We start from the raw sequence: 19,159 nt of genomic DNA on the forward strand, positions 1-19,159 counted from the left end.
TTTTATTGTTCTTTATGATTATCTATGCTATGATTGTTATCCTGATCTCTTTGTATTACATGTATAAATATTGATGCTATATATCAATCTGCATTAATTTGAAAACTAATAAAAAAATTGAAAAAGAAAAGAAAGAACAATTGTTAGTTCAGGGTCAACGACAACTTTAAATTTAACAATGCAGAATAATTGTGATAGATCCAATACAAAATTATTCTTATTGGCTTTGAAACTATCTACTCAAATTTTAGAAGTAACACAAAAAGAAAAGTTGGATGTATCCTGTTAGTTATTTCATACCTGGCCCCTCAACCCATGCAATGCACTACTTCCTAGCATATAACCAATAGCCTCAGTAGACTCAACAGACCAAGCTTTTTTCATATATGGCACAATCTCTGAACTGTGCCTTAATAGACGTTGAATGCCTGATGTCAAGAACTGAAAAACTGGGAAGTAATACAAGCTTGTATCCTGAAGCTCCCTGCAGCTACATCTGTAAGATGTCCTTTTAAAACTATCTTACAATATTAAAATGTGGTCACATTAATGAATGAAACTAAATAACCTGTGGCATTCAAAATTGCCATTGACCAGTTTGCAGAAAAAAAGTTAAGATAAACATCAAGCCATTTTGTTAGTCATCAAACTCTATTTAATCCTCCATCTATCCATCACTTCAATGTATGACAATGAACATTAGAAGCACCACAAGGAATAAACAAGTCTAAACTCTGTTAAAAACATGATATAATAAAATTCATATAGTCTCTCTTACTGTTCCTTGTGCGGAACAAAAAATACCTCTTTGGTCTTCTTACTGATAAATAAACAATCTTCAGATTTTTCTTCCTACACAATCTTTACGAATACTCTCCACGAAATGTTATCAATCTTATTTACATCAAATTAAAGTACCCTATTCATAAACATGAACAACATCATGATAAAATCTGACAACTTGCTTTTCTAATGAGAAACATATGGTCCTAATATACACTTGGGGTTCGACATCAGAATGCAACACAAGTACTTTGAGCAAGATTTTGTCTTCCTCGAAAAGTATACTTGATTTAGAATACTAACAGATACATTATACAACTTCAAATCTTGTTTCACTAACTTAATCCAAATGACATTTTCTTACTTGAAATTTTCTGTTTATCACTCTTATTCTGTGAATTTTGCTCTATTGCCTCAAGTGCACCTAGAGATTTAGAATCAAAGTTGTCAAGCCAGTCCCATCTCGATTACTCCGTGCCTTTTTCAATGCTCAACCAAGCTTACGTCTTTATGTCCAAAAATATCCTCTCATTCATCAACTCAAGAACTGAGAATAAAATAGGCAATCACATTCATTGTGATTTCTTTTGCTCTCGTGAGTCACGTGCACTCTGCTGTCAGTTAAAGTCCGAAATTGCTTTATTGTGTCCGTTAGATGTGGATTGTTTGAAATTACGATTTCCTTTAGAAATGCCATTTCCACTAAGCCAAACAAAATTTCTTGATTCAGCAACCTATATCCACTGTAACAAATAGGGAGAGTAAAAAATAATGCAGTTTAATATGAATTTGGTGGAACTATGAAAAGTTCAAGAATTAACATTCATTCATATGGTTAAACAACTACTTAACAAAGAACTTACTAATTAAACTGATAATCTAGACAAACCCATTATATGACCATTGCAAGGAGAATTTACTCCCAATAATTTAAATGTAAGCATAAAAATAATAGCGAGAAGGAGACTTTTTGATCCATCAAATTTGCCCTAGATTCATCACGCCAGAAACATCCAGAGACTGTAGCCACAAAACATCTGGGAAGTAGAAAGAAGAACAGAAAACAGGGCAAAAAGGAGAAAAAATTTGAATGGTTCCTTTCCAGCTTCAGGTGATCAAAGCTAGTTTCTTTCGTTACAGTGAGTCTCAAAGTCCAAATCTGCATTTTTTCATGCAACAGGCTTTCATCTAATAGATAAGATATAACTAAACAAGGTAAAAACTATTAATTAAATACATTATTAAAAATGTAGAGAAAGCCGCAGTGAACTTGCAGTAATGCCTCCTGAGGATCATATCAAATTCTCTGATGATTAAATTAAAACTAATCTCCGCACAAGAAAACCCGGGGGCATAGGTTTAAAGTAAATGGTAGAAGAACGAGACAGATGAGAATATTATTTTTCCACCCAGAGGTGTTTAGGGCTCTTGAAATCACTGCCTCAAAGGATAGTACACACAGAAATCTTCTGGATATGTACTTGAAGAGTAATGACCTGCACAGCTACAGGCATAGTGTTGGGAAATGTGAATAGGCTGGGTAGATTTTTGTAAATTGGCTCTGACACAGTGGCCTTTTTGAGATATAAATATTTTTATAATTCCACAGAATTTTAAGATGATTTCTGAAGGATTGACTGAGTGCTAATATTTCTGTCTGCGCATGTTTTGTACTATTATATCCACTGCCCTGTGTTTGTAGCAAGAGATTTGTCTGTTGCTAGCTCTCTGTGATTTGGGTTTTCAAACAGAGGTGATGATTACAGGTACGTTCTGCCTTTTTCACACAAGAAAATCAGGACGGTGGCAGTCAAATATCCGAAAGTTCAAATACACCCAATTGCCTGAATAAGTCAATCTTCAAACAGCCCATTTACAGAACACCAAGCACCCACACCAAAACAATAACAATGTTTAAAAATACAGCGCCTTTTCCTATTTTAGGCCCTGATTGCAACTTTCCAGGAGAAATGGGCATTTCTTGCAAATCTCACTTACCCCAGGCTGTCCATAAAAGAACTGTTAGGCAGCCTCTGACAAATAAATACATTGGCTCCTTATTTACAAAGAATTTTTTGTGAGGCAAATCCTCCCCAAATTCTACAAATATTGTAGACCCACTGCTGGTCTGTTGTCTAGTCTCAGCATACAATGTTCTACCAGGACCAATATCCAACCTTCACCCAGGAGACTTTTTCAAAGATAGATACTTTTCTTCCAACCCACCCCCCCCCCCCCCATAGAGTCTTCATAAGACTTCATCCACTAATCAGCCAATTTTCTTCCTCCTAGTTCGATGATCTGCAATGTAGCACTCATTTGGTAGTGTAGATCATCTTGAAAAGGTTAACAAGGCTCAAAATTAAAAGGGATCTAAGGCTTCCAGATTAAGGTATTGTACAAGCAATGTAGGCACAATGCTAATAGTGTGCTCATTTGGCACAAAACCTGAAAGTTCCCCAATTTGACATTTTCATGGTTTTGAAATTATTATAGGTTGGTTTAACTGTTTGCCTACATGATACTTCAAATAATTTTGGAGATGATGGTATTTGATGATGATATTTTGGCCAGCATGAAAAAATTAGTATTTTTAAAAAGGTTAAAAAATACTAGCTGTATTATTACAGTTTTTTCTTAGTCTCCCCTTTACCTCCTTTGATCAGAATCAATACTGTATCCAATTTGTTTTAAAAACCACTTAGTGGTGCTAGCGTCACCTGTTTAACTGCTGGCCATGTTTTTAGCAACCCCAGAGAATATGCAGCATAGCCAGGAAACTTGGTGCTGTCTGTACCAACTATGCACGGTTTTCAGAAATTAAACTGAATAACCACAAATTTCTCTCCATGTCATCTACTACAGTAAGAGGATGAGTTAACAAGACCATTCTTATTTTTAAAAAATATTCAAACCAGAGTTTTACCAATTGTTCAGTGAGTAAAAGCAACATGCTGGTGTGGCACACAAACAAATCTTAATTATGGGTATGAACTATTATCTTTGGAGAGTTAACTTAAGCATTGTTGGGCATCATTACTAGCCTCCATGTACCAAGCCATGGGGTGGAAAAGTAGTGATTGCACAATTCTTCCAGACATGCATAAAATATGTAATCTTACAACTATGTTACACAGCAACCTGACTTGGAAATATATTGCTGATCCTTCAATATTATTGGAACTAAATCCTGGAACTCCCTACCCATCAACACTATCAGAGTACCTCAACCTCAAGAATTGCAGTGATTCAATGTGGCATCTCACCATCAACTCCTCAAGGACAATCAGCACTGGGCAATAAATGCAATACTCATATCCCAAAAATGAATTAAAAGAAACTTTGCATTTTGCATCAATTAATACAGATATATTGTAATTTACCTAAGGTCAAGGGTCTGCAAGAAAGGAAACTGTTTGGGCAGACGCTTTAACATTGTTTCAGTAATACCACTGCAGAGCACCAAGCTTAGGTGTTTAAGAGTTTTTCCTGAAGAATCAGAGAGAAGCTGCACATCGACATTTGAAAGTCTTGCATTTATCAAATCGATTCTTATAAGGTCCGAAGGTAAAATGTTCACAAAGTCAGCAAAAGGTCCATTCCCTGGTAATTTAACACAGAAATGAATTACAGAAGAATCCATTTGAAAAATCTTCCTTCAATGTTGCACTTCTCACATATATCATGAAAGGTTAACAGTCAAAGAATGAATAATTAGCTGAAATATAATACCTATATCACTCTTGAATTTGATTAGTTAATAAAATACTGGCATGCAGCATCTTAATATTTCACTGGTGTTCTTCTTTAGAAAAAATGATGAATATCCTTCCCAGAAAGTTAACTACTATTCAGGTCAGATCACTTGAGAACACTTAAAAAGTTCTGGGTTCAAACATAACACCAAGACTTTAGAACACAAGTTGAGTGCAGTCCACTATTGGCAGTTGGGACTTCAAATGCTTAGGCCCCATCTTGTAGAAATTCTATCTTAAAATTTCTTGGTCACTCCATTTCTCCTCATGCCTTTGTGAAGTACCTTTGCTCCCTCCATTTAAGGAGCCATATGAGTGATTGCTAAATTGTTCAAATTACGTTGTTAAAATAATGCTAATCAGAGGTTCTGATGTGAAATATCTTCTTCCAGATTACTTTCTTCAGCATTTTAAAGAATGAAACTTGGCTTGAAAGCATAGAGGTATGCCACTTTGAAGTATTTACGTATGTCAATTAGTTCCGTATACTCAATGAAAATAAAACAAAACTCTGCAGATACTGAAAATCTAATAACAAAATATACTGGAAATCTAAAAACAAAATATGCTGGAAATACTCAGCAGGTCAGTGTGGGATGAGGAACAGAGCTAACTTTTCTGTTTTTATTTTAGTTCTGTAGACTTCACTCAGCTACAATTAGAATCACAATAAACAACTTGCATTTGTAGTGACTACATTGTAGCAAAACATATAAAGGTGCTTCACCAGAAAATTTCACATCAATCCATCGATGCAAAAATTGGCTCAGATGAACAACTGTTGCATCATGATGGCAGATTTTAAGTTAAAGAGGGAAATTGACAGAGAGCCTCTGAAAGGGAATTCCAGAGCTGAGCATCTTGACAGCTGAAGACAAGACAGTCAATGGTGAAGCAATTAATGTTAAGGCACTTAAGAGGCCAGAATTGTCAGAGTCTGGGTATCCTGGTGGGTTGAAGGACTGGAAAAGCTGAAAACAAGGAAGACTGTTTTACAATCATGCTGTGGATCGAATGGAAGACAATATAAGTCAGCAAGCAGCAAGAGTGATGGTGCATCTGATGTCGGCACAACATTGTAGGCCGTAGGGCCTGTACTGTGCTGTAGTGTTCTATGTTCTATGGTGTAGCTCAGGGCACAGGCAAAGGAATATTGGCTGACCTCAAGTTCATGGAAGATTGGAGGTCAGTCAGAACTCTTGGATGATGTTACTGAGGAGTAGAACATTGACATAAAATAGAAGAGGAGCAAGGATACATTGCTGAGGGAAATAGAGATAACAATGCAAGAAGACAAACCATTGCAGATGATTTTTGGACTATGACTAGATGGCTAAAAATGAAACCATGATATTTCTGCAACATCCAATCTACTCAAGTACACCTTAACTTCCACCTTTTGATCCCCAGTAAAGCTATTGCTCAAAGTCATTCTGGCCATTCCCGAAATACAACCATTCTCTCCAGTCCCTTGAGCTCAAAGGGTGCAGATTCAATAAACAAGTGAGCTAATGATTCACTGCTAGATCTGGTTGGATCACATAAAGCACCACTGAATCCACATCTCATCTCCCAAAGCTGCTCACTACTCCGGGAAACAAAGAGAATACCCTGCTTCTTCACTCTAATGCAAACAGTTTTAGACCTTTCTACCTTCACCTCCAATGGCAATGGCAAGAGCCTTGTGGTTTTCGTTAATAAAATAAACTTTCCTCTGTCAGTTCCCACCCACCACTCTAGTACACTAGGCCAAACTTTCTCTCTCCTTGACTTAGCTTTGAACTCACAATTCTTAAACTGATTACTTGCAAAAAATGAAACTGCTACAGTAGTCAAATAAATATGCAAAAATCTACTTACAGGACAGTTCTAATTCAGTAATATTTGGCAGGTTCTCCAGCATGCTATGCACAAAATTGGAGTTCAGTGAAACACAGGACCTGGTAAGGTTCACAGAAAGGCTATGAACATTTGAAAGTTGCTTGAGAGCTTTCCTGGACAGTGGACCACTTGCGCTATTCAGAAGGCTCAGCTTCTCCAACCGAAGCTGTGAAATGCAGTGTGGCTCTAAAACATCTGGAAGAACAAATATTTAACTTTTGTTTATTCAATGCAGCATTATTTCAATAAAGACACCAATCACCATTACCAGAGTTTTCAAAATTATATGCAACTCATAGATACCAACAGCATTTTTCACAATATCGTATACATGCTACAACAGCTGATTTATATCATTCTGCTGCTATGATGCAAATGTATTAACTTCAGCTGTACTTTCAACACCAAGGCCAATAAAGATATCTTTTCAAAAAATAAACACATCCTGCTATAAAAAGTCATTGCTGGAGATGCTCTATCACTGTAATAAGCAAGGATGGAACCAAGTAAGGACAGTCCCACCAAAATGAATATGGAGAGGAGGCACTGGAGGACCATAGTGTGGTTCACAGTGTTAATAATAACTGTAACGAAGAAAACAATTAATAATGCACCATGATCAAAATCTCAGTTCATTAATTGTGAGTGGTTAGTGCCATTGTGATGCCACAGAAAGATCAGAAACCTGTTTAGAGAAATGTTTTTTAGTTGCTAACCAGGATGATCCTCAAGTCATGGCTACTTTTGACAGTAGAATATGATCCAGTTCAGCCATGTCTGCTGATAGTTAAATTAGTTGTGGCTGAAACACCCAACTTGATAAAGATTTTTAAAGACACCTTGTGACAGGTTGTCTGAAAGACACAGGTTTAAACACATTACAAACACTATTTCTGTCAGTCTACATGGACTGATAAGGAGCTGTAATATTCCAGGCAAACCTGGATTTTAAGTCACTTCACTGGCACATTTATTGTATATTCTAGTGCAGCTCAGTGTCAAATGTGAAGTGTCTTAGGATATTTTACTACATTAATGCTACGAAGATCCAGGCATCAGAAAATCTTTGATCCATCTAGCCCTATAATACAGTATCCCCATGGCTTGCTACTAATGACTCCAAATACAATCTGTTGACAAGTTCTTCCTTGAACCGATTAAGTTTCTTTTTCCAGCACATGCTAAGAATCTGGTCCATATATTCATCAGTCTTAAAAAGCAATACATTCCCTGTTTTTAAATTGCTTCCTTAGTCTGCAAATATAATCCTGGGTGCTTATATTTTATAAATGACAAAAACGTTTCTGGATTCTAATTTTCTAAAACTTTTTTTTGCTATTCATATGGAAGATTGCCTAAGGAGGTGGGGAATAATTTTCCATTTTTTTTTCCCAACTGGCCTGTGTTTTTAAAAGTGGGTGTGCCTGTAATATGATTCATAACACCTCACATCTATAGAAGGCATACTGGATAGATAACTGGGCCACAGAACAATTCTTTATCCGTGCTTTTTTCATACCTGCCTCTTCAGAAGTCTTCATTTCTGGTGCTGTAAAACACAATGATAAATTCTCCCATGTGTCCACTGAACTCAATGATAGTTCTCTCAGTTTTGGCAACCGAAACAAAATATACTGAACTGATGCCAAAGGAGGGCTCTTCTGCCTCACATGAAGTGTCAAAGATTGCAACTTTTTTAATTCCGCAAGGAAGCACAGAGAACTGCTGTGGCCATACACAAAAGAACATAAAACCAAGGTTGTCAATTGTTTGAAGGTAGCCACCTCCCTCAGCAGATCTTGGTCTAGTATTAATGAACTATTACTCAGCTGTAGTTTGCGTAAGTTTGCCAGTGGTCTCAGAGCACGTAGCCTTTCCACGTTCATTTTCACATCCATAGAAACAGCTGCCAGGTTTGGAATTAAATTCACCATCTTCTGCAACTGCTTCGGTGTTGCTTCCCTAATCACCAAACATCTTATTCTCCTCTTTCTCAGTGTAGTCCAAAAACACGAGTTACAGCTTTGTAAACTTTTTAGGACAATTGTTCTGTTCAGCCATAAAGTAGGATGGTCAATCAGTTGTTGTAAATACTTGCAAGTTGCACGAACATTAGCCTTTTCCTCAAATGTCAGATATCTAAATACTTCCAACAATATATCCTGAGGCAAGTTTAACCATTGTTGACCTACTTTTGCCATATTTGTAAAGTCTGAACTCTCTATTTATCTAAATTTTCTCTGAGGAGTGAGAAGAGAGACACCCACTGCAAGTCTATATTTCAGTGCTTGATATTAACTCTTCGGTGTATTACTGGCAATATTTATTTCATTTTACATTTCTATTTAGAAGCAAATACAATTTTTCTCCCCAGTGAATTCTGTCAACAAAATGTCTCTGTTGATTTAATACTTTTTTTGCATATTCAAGTTCATTTGCTTGTCTTGGAGCAGCTTCGAGATGATCTTGAGTGATAACGGATGAACAGTTATCTGATTATCGCCTCCTTCCAAATGAAGATGTACCTACTTCTTGAGGAGTACTGGCCCACTGTGGAAAGAAAGAATTAATACCTCAACAAAAATTGTCCAATCTATATCATTCTAAATCACCTTTTTTTTCCTTTTATCCTGATTTCATTCCATTTTTCACAAGCCAACTATCAGCCTGGATGTTTATAGGGAAAATGTGGAACTTAAAGAAACTAACATCAGCAATGAAATAGCACGGGAGAAATTAATGAGACTGAAATGTGACCTTGAACCTTATGGTTTACATCCAGGATTTTAAAAGACGTCACCACAGAGAGCTTTCATCTTCTGGAATTCCATAGGTTTTAACATCAACCCTATGGACTGGAAAGTACCACACATAACTGGTATTCAAGAAAGGAGAGAGAAAAACAGGCCAGCTTAGCTAATCCAAGTTGTAAGGAAAATGTTAGAATCTAACAACAGGCCACTTAGAAAGGCATAACATGCTTCAACAGAAAGGTTAGACAAATCCTGCTGCAATTATATAGGCATGCTATGTTGGTGCCGGAAGCGTGGCGACACTTGCGGGCTGCCCCAGAACACTCTACGCAAAAGATGCATTTCACTGTGTGTTTTGATGTACATGTGACTAATAAAGATATCTTACCTCAATGCAATTATATAGAATACAGGTAGTTCTGCTATAATGCATGTTTCCATTATCTGAATTGGATATAAAACGATTGATGAATTACAGAATGTTATTTGTACTACACGGGTTGAATTCAGTCAGGAACTAGAGAATCACATGTTACTTTGGAAACTGACAAGCAGAGAAAAGCTGTGTGCCTTGGGGGAGGGGGAGGGGGGAGGAGGTACATTTGCAGCTTAATTAATAAACACACTTCCTTCCTAACAATCTACAGTCTATGAATTCTAAATTCTAACAGGCCCATCATAACAGGGTGGCATTGTGTTGTGGTACAGCAGTTAGCGTGACTGTCTCACAGCTCCAGAGACCTCAGATAAAGTCTGTGAAGAGTTTACATTTCTCTCTATGACCATGTGAATTTTCTATGGGTGCTCAAGTTTCATCCCACATCCCAAAGCTTGTTGGTAAGTTAATTAACTACTGTAAATTACCATGTGGTATAGGCTAAAGGTAAAATGAATCAAAGGTGAATTAAGGGCCAGACATGAGAGAGAATAAGTTGCAGGGATACAGGAAAACAAGGAAATCACAAAAGAAAATAGGAGCGGAAGCAGACCACCTAGCCCCTCAAACCTTTCAATGTGATCATGCCTCATCAGTTAGGTCATACAAGAATTCCTAAAATACTAGAACAGTATAGCGCATCCCATCTGCCTGCATATGGTCCACATCCCTCGATTCCCTGTCTGTTGGCACAGATGAGCCAAAGGGCATGTTCCAATGCTGTCTAACTCATTCTTAAATATTGCTATCATATCTGTTTCTACCACCTTCCCTGCCAGCAGTCTCCAGGCAAAACACTTTCTGTGTAAAAAAACATGCCTTGCAAATCTCCTTTAAACTTCCCCCCTCATCTTTAACCTATGCCTTCTATTATTTGACATTTCCACCCTGGGAAAAAGACTCTGTCTACCCTATCTATCCCTCTCAAAATTTTATATACACCCCTCAGCTTCTGATGCTCCAGATAAAACAATCCAAATTTGTCCAACCTCTCCTTATAGCTAATACACTCCAATCCAGGCAACATCCTGGTAAACCTTTTCTGCATCCTCTCCAGAGCCTCCACATCCTTCCTATAGTGTGATAACCAGAACTCCAAACAATACTCCAAATGTAGCCTAACTAAAGTTTTATATAGCTTCAACATGACTTGCCAACTTTTATGTACAATGCCCTCACTGATGAAGCCAATTTTGGATCCATCTTCCAACTCACCATGGATCCCATGTGATTTTATCTACCATGAGAGACCTTGTGGAACACTTTTCTAGAGTCCATGTAGATAACACCCACTGCCCTCATCAATCATCTTCATCACTTCCTCAAAAAACCCAAATCAAAGTTAGAACATAGAACACTACAGCACAGTACAGGCCCTTCGGCCCACAATGTTGTGCCGACATTTTATCCTGCTCTAAGATCTAGCTAACACTTCCCTCTCACTTAGCCCTCCATTTCTTTATCATTCCTGTGTCTCTTAAATGCCCCTAATGTATCTGCCCCCATAACCTCAGCCGGCAGTGATTTCCAGATACCCACCACTCTCTGTATAAAAAACTTACCCCTGACATTCCCCCTTATATCTTCCTCCAATCACCTTAAAATTATGCCCCCTCGTATTAGCCATTTTCGCCCTGGGAAAAAAGGCTCTGACTGTCCACTCAATCTATGCCTCTTTAGATAAGATCTTTATTAGTCACATGTACATCGAAACACACAGTGAAATATATCTTTGGAATGTGGGAGGAAACAGGAGCACCCAGAGGAAACCCACAGACATGGGGAGAACGTACAAACTCCTTACAGACAGTGGCCGGATTTGAACCCAGGTCGCTGGCGCTGTAAAGCATTGTGCTCTATCAAGTCACCTCTCATCATCCTTCTCTGCAAAGAGAAAAGCCCTAGCTCACTCAACCTATCCTCATAAGACATGCTCTCCAATCCAGGCAGCATCCTGGTAAATCTCCTCTGCACCTTCTCTAAAACTTCCACATCCTTCCTATAATGAGGTGACCAGAACTAAACATTTGTTAGAAAATTTTTAGAAAATTTAGAACATGTTTGAAATTTGTTAAAAAATTAACTTTCTTATAGGAAAATTAGATCACAGAGACAGAGAGGGAAAAAAGGACTTTTGCCCCTTTGTTTTCTAAATAGCCTACTCCTCTGTTTTCTCTCCCCAGTTCTATTTTTCCAAGCATCTGCTCAATTCCTAAATGATCATTACAACAAAATCTGTTTTCACTGCTCTTTCAAGCAAGGTATATAAAATTTTAAAAAATCATCTGGGTAGTTTGCTTATCTTAAATTGGTGTGCTCCAATTACTAACACCCTGATTGTAGATTCAAGTTTTCCTTGTTTACTTAATCAAAACCCATTCATAGAGTTGAACATTAGAGATTTCTGGATATTAGAGGAGCCTGGAAATATGGGAATAAGGCAGACAAATTGTATTGAGTTAGATTAGGGGCAGAATGGTCTGTTCCTATTTCTTGTAATGTCCCTCGCAGCAGTCAGTACCTCCACATCAATGAAGCCTCGCATACCAACACCGTATTAACTAATCTCATCAGAACCCTTTCCAGGGGATTGATCCCACATTCTTAAAATTGTGCATTACCCCTAATGAAACGCATTGCTCCAGCTGAGGCCCAACTTCGTGAATTATAAAAGCTCAGCAAAACCTCCAAGCTTTTGCTCCATGACTGTGCCTGTATTTCTAAAGCCATGGATCCCACATGCTTTTTCCCTCAAAATAATTGTAATATTATTCACAAGTTGAATATATTTTTAAAATTATTTCTGAAAAGAAAGACACACACCATGAAGTGACCGTCACACGCGGAGAAATCATTTCAGTCGGCGCCTGGTCGCAGGGGAATGTGCGTCGTGGATACGAGCACCAATCGGCGCCGAGAGCCCAGATTCGAAAGTTCCTAACGGCTTCTGGCCGGTTTGAAATGGTGGGAGCGCGATCTGCTGGTGAGTGGTGGCCGACGTGTTGTGGGTGAACTTGTGGTCGGTGGGGCTCGGGGAGAAGTGTAGTGGTGCATCGACGAACGGGGAGAAATGCAGTCGTGGTGCATCGACGAACGGGGAGAAATGCAGTCGTGGTGCATCGACGAACGGGAGGGGTTGACGACGGGTTTTAGCCGACTGCTCCCTTAGTGCAACACAACATGGGCAACAACAGTCGGCAGGTCGCTGAGATCGTTAAGTGTGCATTAACGCTCAGTTGGCCTGAGCGGCTTGTCCGATCCGTATGCCTTTTGTGGCCGGGCCGGACATATCATTGGGAACCGAGACTGTTGATGCTATCAGGTTAAGTTGGTGGTGGGCTGCCAGACTGCCTTCGACCACTTCAGAATTGGCCCGCCCACTTAATTATTGCTGCAGAGAACTAACTCGTCTCGTATTTGGTTATTACCAAGTGGCCTCACCAGTAAGCAAATTTGTTTTATTTTTTAGATTTTTCATTGTACAGTAAATTGGCGAAAGATAACAACAAGGGATTGAACACCTCACCCATTGAAATATACTGATGAATTGGACAAAACTCATCAAATTGAGGCAGGCATTGAATTAATAAATAAGGTTCTGTTGGCTAGGTAAATCTGCACTCAATTTAACATGATTTCTAACCTGAATGTTGTCTTCCATTATCATCTAATTTGCCTGCTTTTATAAAATGACTAGATTCCCAAATGGAATTATAGAAGAGGAAATCTTGACAAGTTCTCCCTTTGTCTATAATTGAAAGTTCGAGTCAACTGCCTAGACTCGCTCAAGTTTAGAATAACAAGGTGAGCTCATTGAAACAAACAAGTTCTAAGGGGAATTAGACAGGATAATTGCTCGTAGACTGTTACCACTGGCTGGGAATTGAGTAGATGACAGAGCATTTGGATAAGGGCTTAGCCTTTTAGGTTTGAGATGAGGGTTGCAAATCTTTGGAATACTTGACTCCAGGGGACTACAGATACTACAGGTCATTGATTTGTATTTAACCCTGAGGTCAAAAGGTATTTAGATGTTAAGTGAAGTCTCATATTTGTATTAATTTATTATCTATAAGCTGTGTTTCCAATGCATTAATCTAATTTCTTAAAGTGTATTGTCTGAAATGGGATGCAGTGCTCTGGCTGAGACCAAGCTGGTGATGCATGAAGGTTCAGCATAGTTTCTGGGATTTGTACTATGACTGTGCAAAGGTAGCGATCAAGCAAGAAGGGGGACTTATGGTACCAGATCTTCATCTTTCATTCATTAAGATGAATAAAATTATGATAACCCATGCTTTTGTTGCTCTTATTCAATCCATGGTCTTGCCGCCTTTGTGTAGGGCAATTATAGTTATTATAAAACTGAAGCTCATCCTTTAATTATTCTTAGGAAGCCCTTCATGGTTTAGGATTACCTGTTTTCATTCTGATTCTGAGGTGGCTGAAGAGCCTATGCGGTCTGCCAGCATCAGGCAGAGGAGGTCAGGCACCTGAATTCTTAACTGCCCTGCCACACGTGGTTTTCTGAAGGTGGATGGGGGGTTCCAATCTAGCCCACAGGCTTCAGGTAGGTGCCAGAGTGATGGGAAGATAATCTGTGCTCAGGCTTTAATGCTGGTCATCCAAAGTGCTGAGAGAGATTCCACTAGGAAAGTGGCAAATTCATTTGGATGTGAACACCCTTCTGGTACAACACCTTTCTGAGAAGCTTTTATTAAAGTATCCCACAACAAAGGCTATTGGATAAGTAGACTCAGTAGGCTTGCTGATGAATATGCTCAAATGAAGCAGAAAAGTAAACAACAAAGCCAACACACTAACCAAACTAAAATTGAACTTGACTCTCCTAATCAGCATCCTGAAAATAGTGGGGATAGTGTAGCATAAATTAACACAGTAGAATTGTTTAGGAAATGGGTGCCATGATGTGGGAGCTTGTTATTTTTCTGTGTGGCTGAATGACCTCTCAGTAGTAATTATCTTTGTGAGCAAACAAATACACTTTTCGTAAATACAAAAAAAATTTTCTATCAATTACTTGGTATTTGTCGTTGAAACAGTTGACTATCAATTATTGGAATTTATGATTGTCTTCACTTAACAAATCTGTACTTATGAATCGGGTTCGTTTTCTGCCTTTTTCTATCAATTTAAATTAGAATGTGTTTGTAGGTAATGGACCAAGAACAACAACTTGTATTTAAATAGTGTTTTTAACAGAGTAAAATATTCATTAGCAGTTCAAAGTAACACCATCTCACACAAAGGAATAGAATTTTACAGCACAGAAACAGGTCCTTTCAGCCCACCTTGTCCATGCCAACCACGGTGCTTCTCTACACTAATCCGATTGCCTGCATTAGGCCAGTATCCCTCTACACCTTCTCTATCCAAATGTCTTTTAAACGTTGTGATTGTATCTGCCTCCACCACATCCTTTGGCAGTTCATTCCAGGTATTCATCATGTTTTGGAAAAAACTTACACCTTGGATCGCCTTTTAAATTTCTCCCCTCATCTTAAATCTGTAGCTTCTAGTTCTAGACTCCCCTGTCTGGAGAAAAAGATTTTGACTGTCTATCCTATCTCTGCCCTTCATAATTTTGTAAACCTCTGAAGTCACCCCTTAGCTTCCCATGTTGCAGGGAGAAATAAACCCAGCCTATCCAATGTCCTTATTGTAACAACCCTCCATTCCAGGCAACATCCTAATGAACCTTTTCTGCACTCTCTATTGCTACCACAGCCACCTTCTAGTGTAGCAACCAAATTGAACACAATATTCCAAGTACAGTCTAACCAATGTTTTGCACAGTTACAACATGATGTCCCAACTCTTATCCTCAGTGCCTCAGTTTAGCATGCCAGATGCCTTTGTCACTACCCTATCCACCTGTGTTGCCACTTTCAGGAAGCTGTGCACTGGCTTCCCAAGGTCCCTCTGTACATCAACATTCCTCTGGACACTGCCATTTATATGTCCTATCAGAATTTGACGACCTGAAATGCATTATCTCACATGTCGATTAAATTCCATAATTAAATTGAAAGTCAACTCAGCATAGGACGTGTACTATGAATGGAACAGAGGGACCTAGGAGTACAAAGTTTGATGAAAGCAGCATCAAGGTAGACAGGGTGTTGGAAAATGTGTTCAGAACACTGGCCTTCATCAGTCAGGGCACTGAGTGTGGGAGTTGGGACATTATGTTGCAGTTGTATAAGTAGTTGGTGAGGCTGCACCTAGAGTACAATGTACAATTTAGGTCACCCTGTTAGATGAAGATGTGGTTAAACTGGAAAGAGTACAGAAAAGATTTATAAAGGTGTTGCCAGGACTAGAGATTTAAAAGGGACATGAGGGGCAACTTTCTCATGCAGAGGGTGGTGAGTATATGGATTGAGCTTCCAGAGGAAGTGGTGAGGTAGGTACAATAGTATCATTTAAGAAGCACTTGGATATGTACGTGGAGGCATGGGGTTTGGAGGGATACAAGCTGAACGTAGGAAATTGGGACTTGCTGGGCGGGCACTGTGATCGGCATGGACTCATTGGGCCAAAGAGCCTGTATCTGTGCTGTATTGCTCTATGACTCAATAAATTCCATCTGCCACCACTCCACCTGTCTTTCCAGCACATCTGAGTCACGCTGTATCCTTAGACAAGCTTCTTCCCTCTCTGACTCCACCAATTCTTCTGCAAACTTGCTAATCAAACCACCTGCTTTCTCATCCAAATATCACAAATAACAAAGGTCCCAGCACTGATCCTTGCAGTACACAGCTTGATACAGACTTCCAGTCCAAAAAACACCATCAACCACTCTGCGTCCTATCACCAAACCATTTTGGATCCAGAGACCCACTGAGTTCTTCCAGCAGATTTGTTTGTTGCTCCAATTTTGGATCCAGTTTGCCAGCATGCTGTGGATCCCTGTAATAAGGTAGTTTATTAAAAGCTTTCTCAAAGAATTAGATTTTTACAAGCATCTGGGTAATTGACAGGTCTAGGGAAGGAATTGTTGAGATTGGTCCCAATTATCATCAGTGGTGGAACATTGAAGATTGGGGTTCAAAGAGTGTGCTAGAGCAGATATGTGAGTCCAAAGTTCACATAGCAAAGTATCTACACTTCTGTAATTCTGGGTTTAACACTTCTTCATTAGCGATCCTTATTTCAATCATCAGGGTCCAAATGTCTGGAATTTTAACTTGCTCTTCCAGATGCTGCTTAACCCAGCTCTTTGACCAAATCTTTAGTCATCTGCCCTAATATGGCTCAGTTTTTGTTTGGGGGCTTGGGATGTCTTATTGTACTAAAATGCTAATTAAATACTTGCTGATTTATAGTAGTGAATCAAGAAATGTTGGACTGTTTTTAAGTAGTATTGAATTTTTCTCTCTTTGTTGCCGGAGTCTTTTGCCCACATAGTTTGTCTACTTGTTAGTCCTGAACAATCTGAAAATTTAGACTTAAAAAACTTGGTAAAATAGTACATTATGCCAATTTTTAAGTTTCCTTTAAATTTCATCTTGCTAGTCTGCATGTTCAAAAGCATTCATACATTTAAAAAAAAATTAGTACTAAAATTTGAAAACGTACATTTGCTTTTGCATAAATGGTGATTTGATGGATGAAACATTAATTTTCATATACAAGGCTAAAGGAAGATTGACATGTTTGATCTTTTTCTCAGACCTAATTGATATTTGCCTAGTGTCATGTTTTACTTTAACTTTGACATGTGCTGATGGGATTACCTGGGAACTCAACTCATTGGCTGGGTGATCTTAGTTTTTGTTGTATCTTACTGAAAGCAAATTCCAGACTTCTGTTGGCAATTCATCTAAAGACTGTTTAACCTAACAATGAATTTTGATTTAAGCCATGACTTGTATATGATGTGTTCATTTCAGAATATTTAAATTGATTTTCAAAGGTCCAGTGTCTGTTATAGTAATCTTAAGGGAGAAAACCTATTGACTATGAGAAAGAAGGTACTGGTACATTAATTATAATATCTGAAGGTTAGTAAGGACAGAAAGAGTAGGAGCAAAAGTGGGCCTTTTGGGCCTACTCTGTCATTCATTGTGGCTAATCTTCTACCTCAGTGCCATTTTTCTGCTCTCTCCCCCTATCCCTTTATTCCCTTAAATATCCAAAATTCTATCAGCCTCTGCAACTACATCCATTTTTTTTAGGTAAGCACAACAAATCTGCACACAATTCTTCAGTTGCAGTCTCATCAAGGTCCTATACTTGTAACAAGACATCTTTCTCTTGTGCTCAAACCTTCTCATGATTAAAGCCAACATATCACTTGCTGTCCCTTGAACATGTCCCTTGAACATGTCCCTTTGAACATCAGTGTTACCCAATCTCTCACCATTTTTTAAAAAAAGTCTGTTTTGCTGTTTTGTCCACCACAGTGGATAACTTAACATTTCCCACATTATATTACATCTGTCATGTTCTTGCCCATTCTTTGCCACCGACTTCATCAAGTCCTGCGTGGATGATTGTGTGCCTTCGAGAACATACTGAGTTTTCCCAAACCAGAAGCCCTGGATGAACCAGGAGAGTCACATTCTGCTGAGAGCTAGATCCGTGGCATTCAAGACCAGCAATTCAGAATCCTACGAGGTACAACCTACGGAAGGCCATCGTGGAGCAAAAAGGCAATTCTGTGTGAAGTTAGAGAGACAACCAAATGCACAACAGTTGTGGCAGGGTTTGCATGCCATTATTTCCTATAAGGCGAGACCTAACAGCATAAATGGCAGTGATGCTTCACTCCCGATGAGCTCAATGCCTTTTATGTACACTGCACCTATGCAAATCCCCACAGCATCTGGCGACCCTGTGATCTCTGTCTCGAAGGTGATGTTAGGACATCCTTCGAGAAGGTGAACCCTCGCAAAGCATCAGGCCCCAAATGCTTACCTGGTTGGGTACTGAAAATCTGTGCTGACCAACTGGCTGGACGTTTTCAACCTCTCACTGCTGCAATCTGAGGTTCCCACCTGCTTCAAAAGAGCAGCATCATACCGGTGCCCCAGAAGAGACGGGTGAGATGCCTCCATGACTATCGTCAAATGGTACTCACATCTTCTGTGATGGAGTGCTTTGAGAGGTTGCTTATGGCTAGAATTAACTGCTGCCTGAGCAAGGACTTGGACCTGCTGCAATTTGCCTACTGTCACGAAAGGTCTACAGCGGACGCAATCTCACTGGCTCTCCACTCTGTTTCGGAGTGCCTAGGCAACAGCAAATCGTAGGTCAGGCTGCTGTTTATCGATTACAGCTCGGCATTCAACACCATCATCCCCTCAGTGTTAATCAACAAGCTTCAAAACCTGGGCCTCTGTACCTCCCTCTGCAACTGGATCCTCGACTTCCTTATTGGGAAACTGCAGTCAGTGCGGATCGGTAATAACATCTCCTCGCTGACAGTCAATACAGGCGCACCTGATGGACGTGTGCTTAGCCCTCTGTTCTACTCATGACTCTGGCTACGCATAGTCAAATGCCATCTATAAATTTGTCGA

The 19,159-nt window shown here is 39.1% G+C and overlaps 2 protein-coding genes across 7 annotated transcripts in view; one reads left to right on the plus strand and one right to left on the minus strand.

The window, feature by feature from the left end:
* Window positions 1-372: 372 nt before the first annotated feature.
* im:7136021 (uncharacterized) lies at window positions 373-12,686 on the minus strand. Its single transcript, XM_052028687.1, has 5 exons — window positions 12,432-12,686; window positions 7,939-8,969; window positions 6,399-6,614; window positions 4,167-4,386; window positions 373-1,526 (listed from the first exon to the last, which is right to left on the minus strand). Exons 2-5 carry the CDS (start codon window positions 8,618-8,620, stop codon window positions 1,319-1,321), a joined length of 1,326 nt encoding a protein of 441 aa, XP_051884647.1. The 5' UTR covers window positions 8,621-8,969; window positions 12,432-12,686; the 3' UTR covers window positions 373-1,318.
* The window catches only part of mis18bp1 (MIS18 binding protein 1), a 53,539-nt gene continuing 46,807 nt past the window's right edge, over window positions 12,428-19,159 (plus strand). For 2 of the 6 annotated variants that reach the window (XM_052028639.1, XM_052028676.1), the window contains exons 1-3: window positions 12,469-12,591; window positions 13,078-13,217; window positions 13,306-13,412. The gene's annotated coding sequence lies outside the window, so the exon portion shown is untranslated. The other 4 variants (XM_052028663.1, XM_052028667.1, XM_052028655.1 and 1 more) reach the window with 4 other exon arrangements.

Source organism: Pristis pectinata, chromosome 1 (assembly GCF_009764475.1).
Source record: "Pristis pectinata isolate sPriPec2 chromosome 1, sPriPec2.1.pri, whole genome shotgun sequence".
Classification (NCBI taxonomy): Eukaryota; Metazoa; Chordata; class Chondrichthyes; order Rhinopristiformes; family Pristidae; genus Pristis; species Pristis pectinata.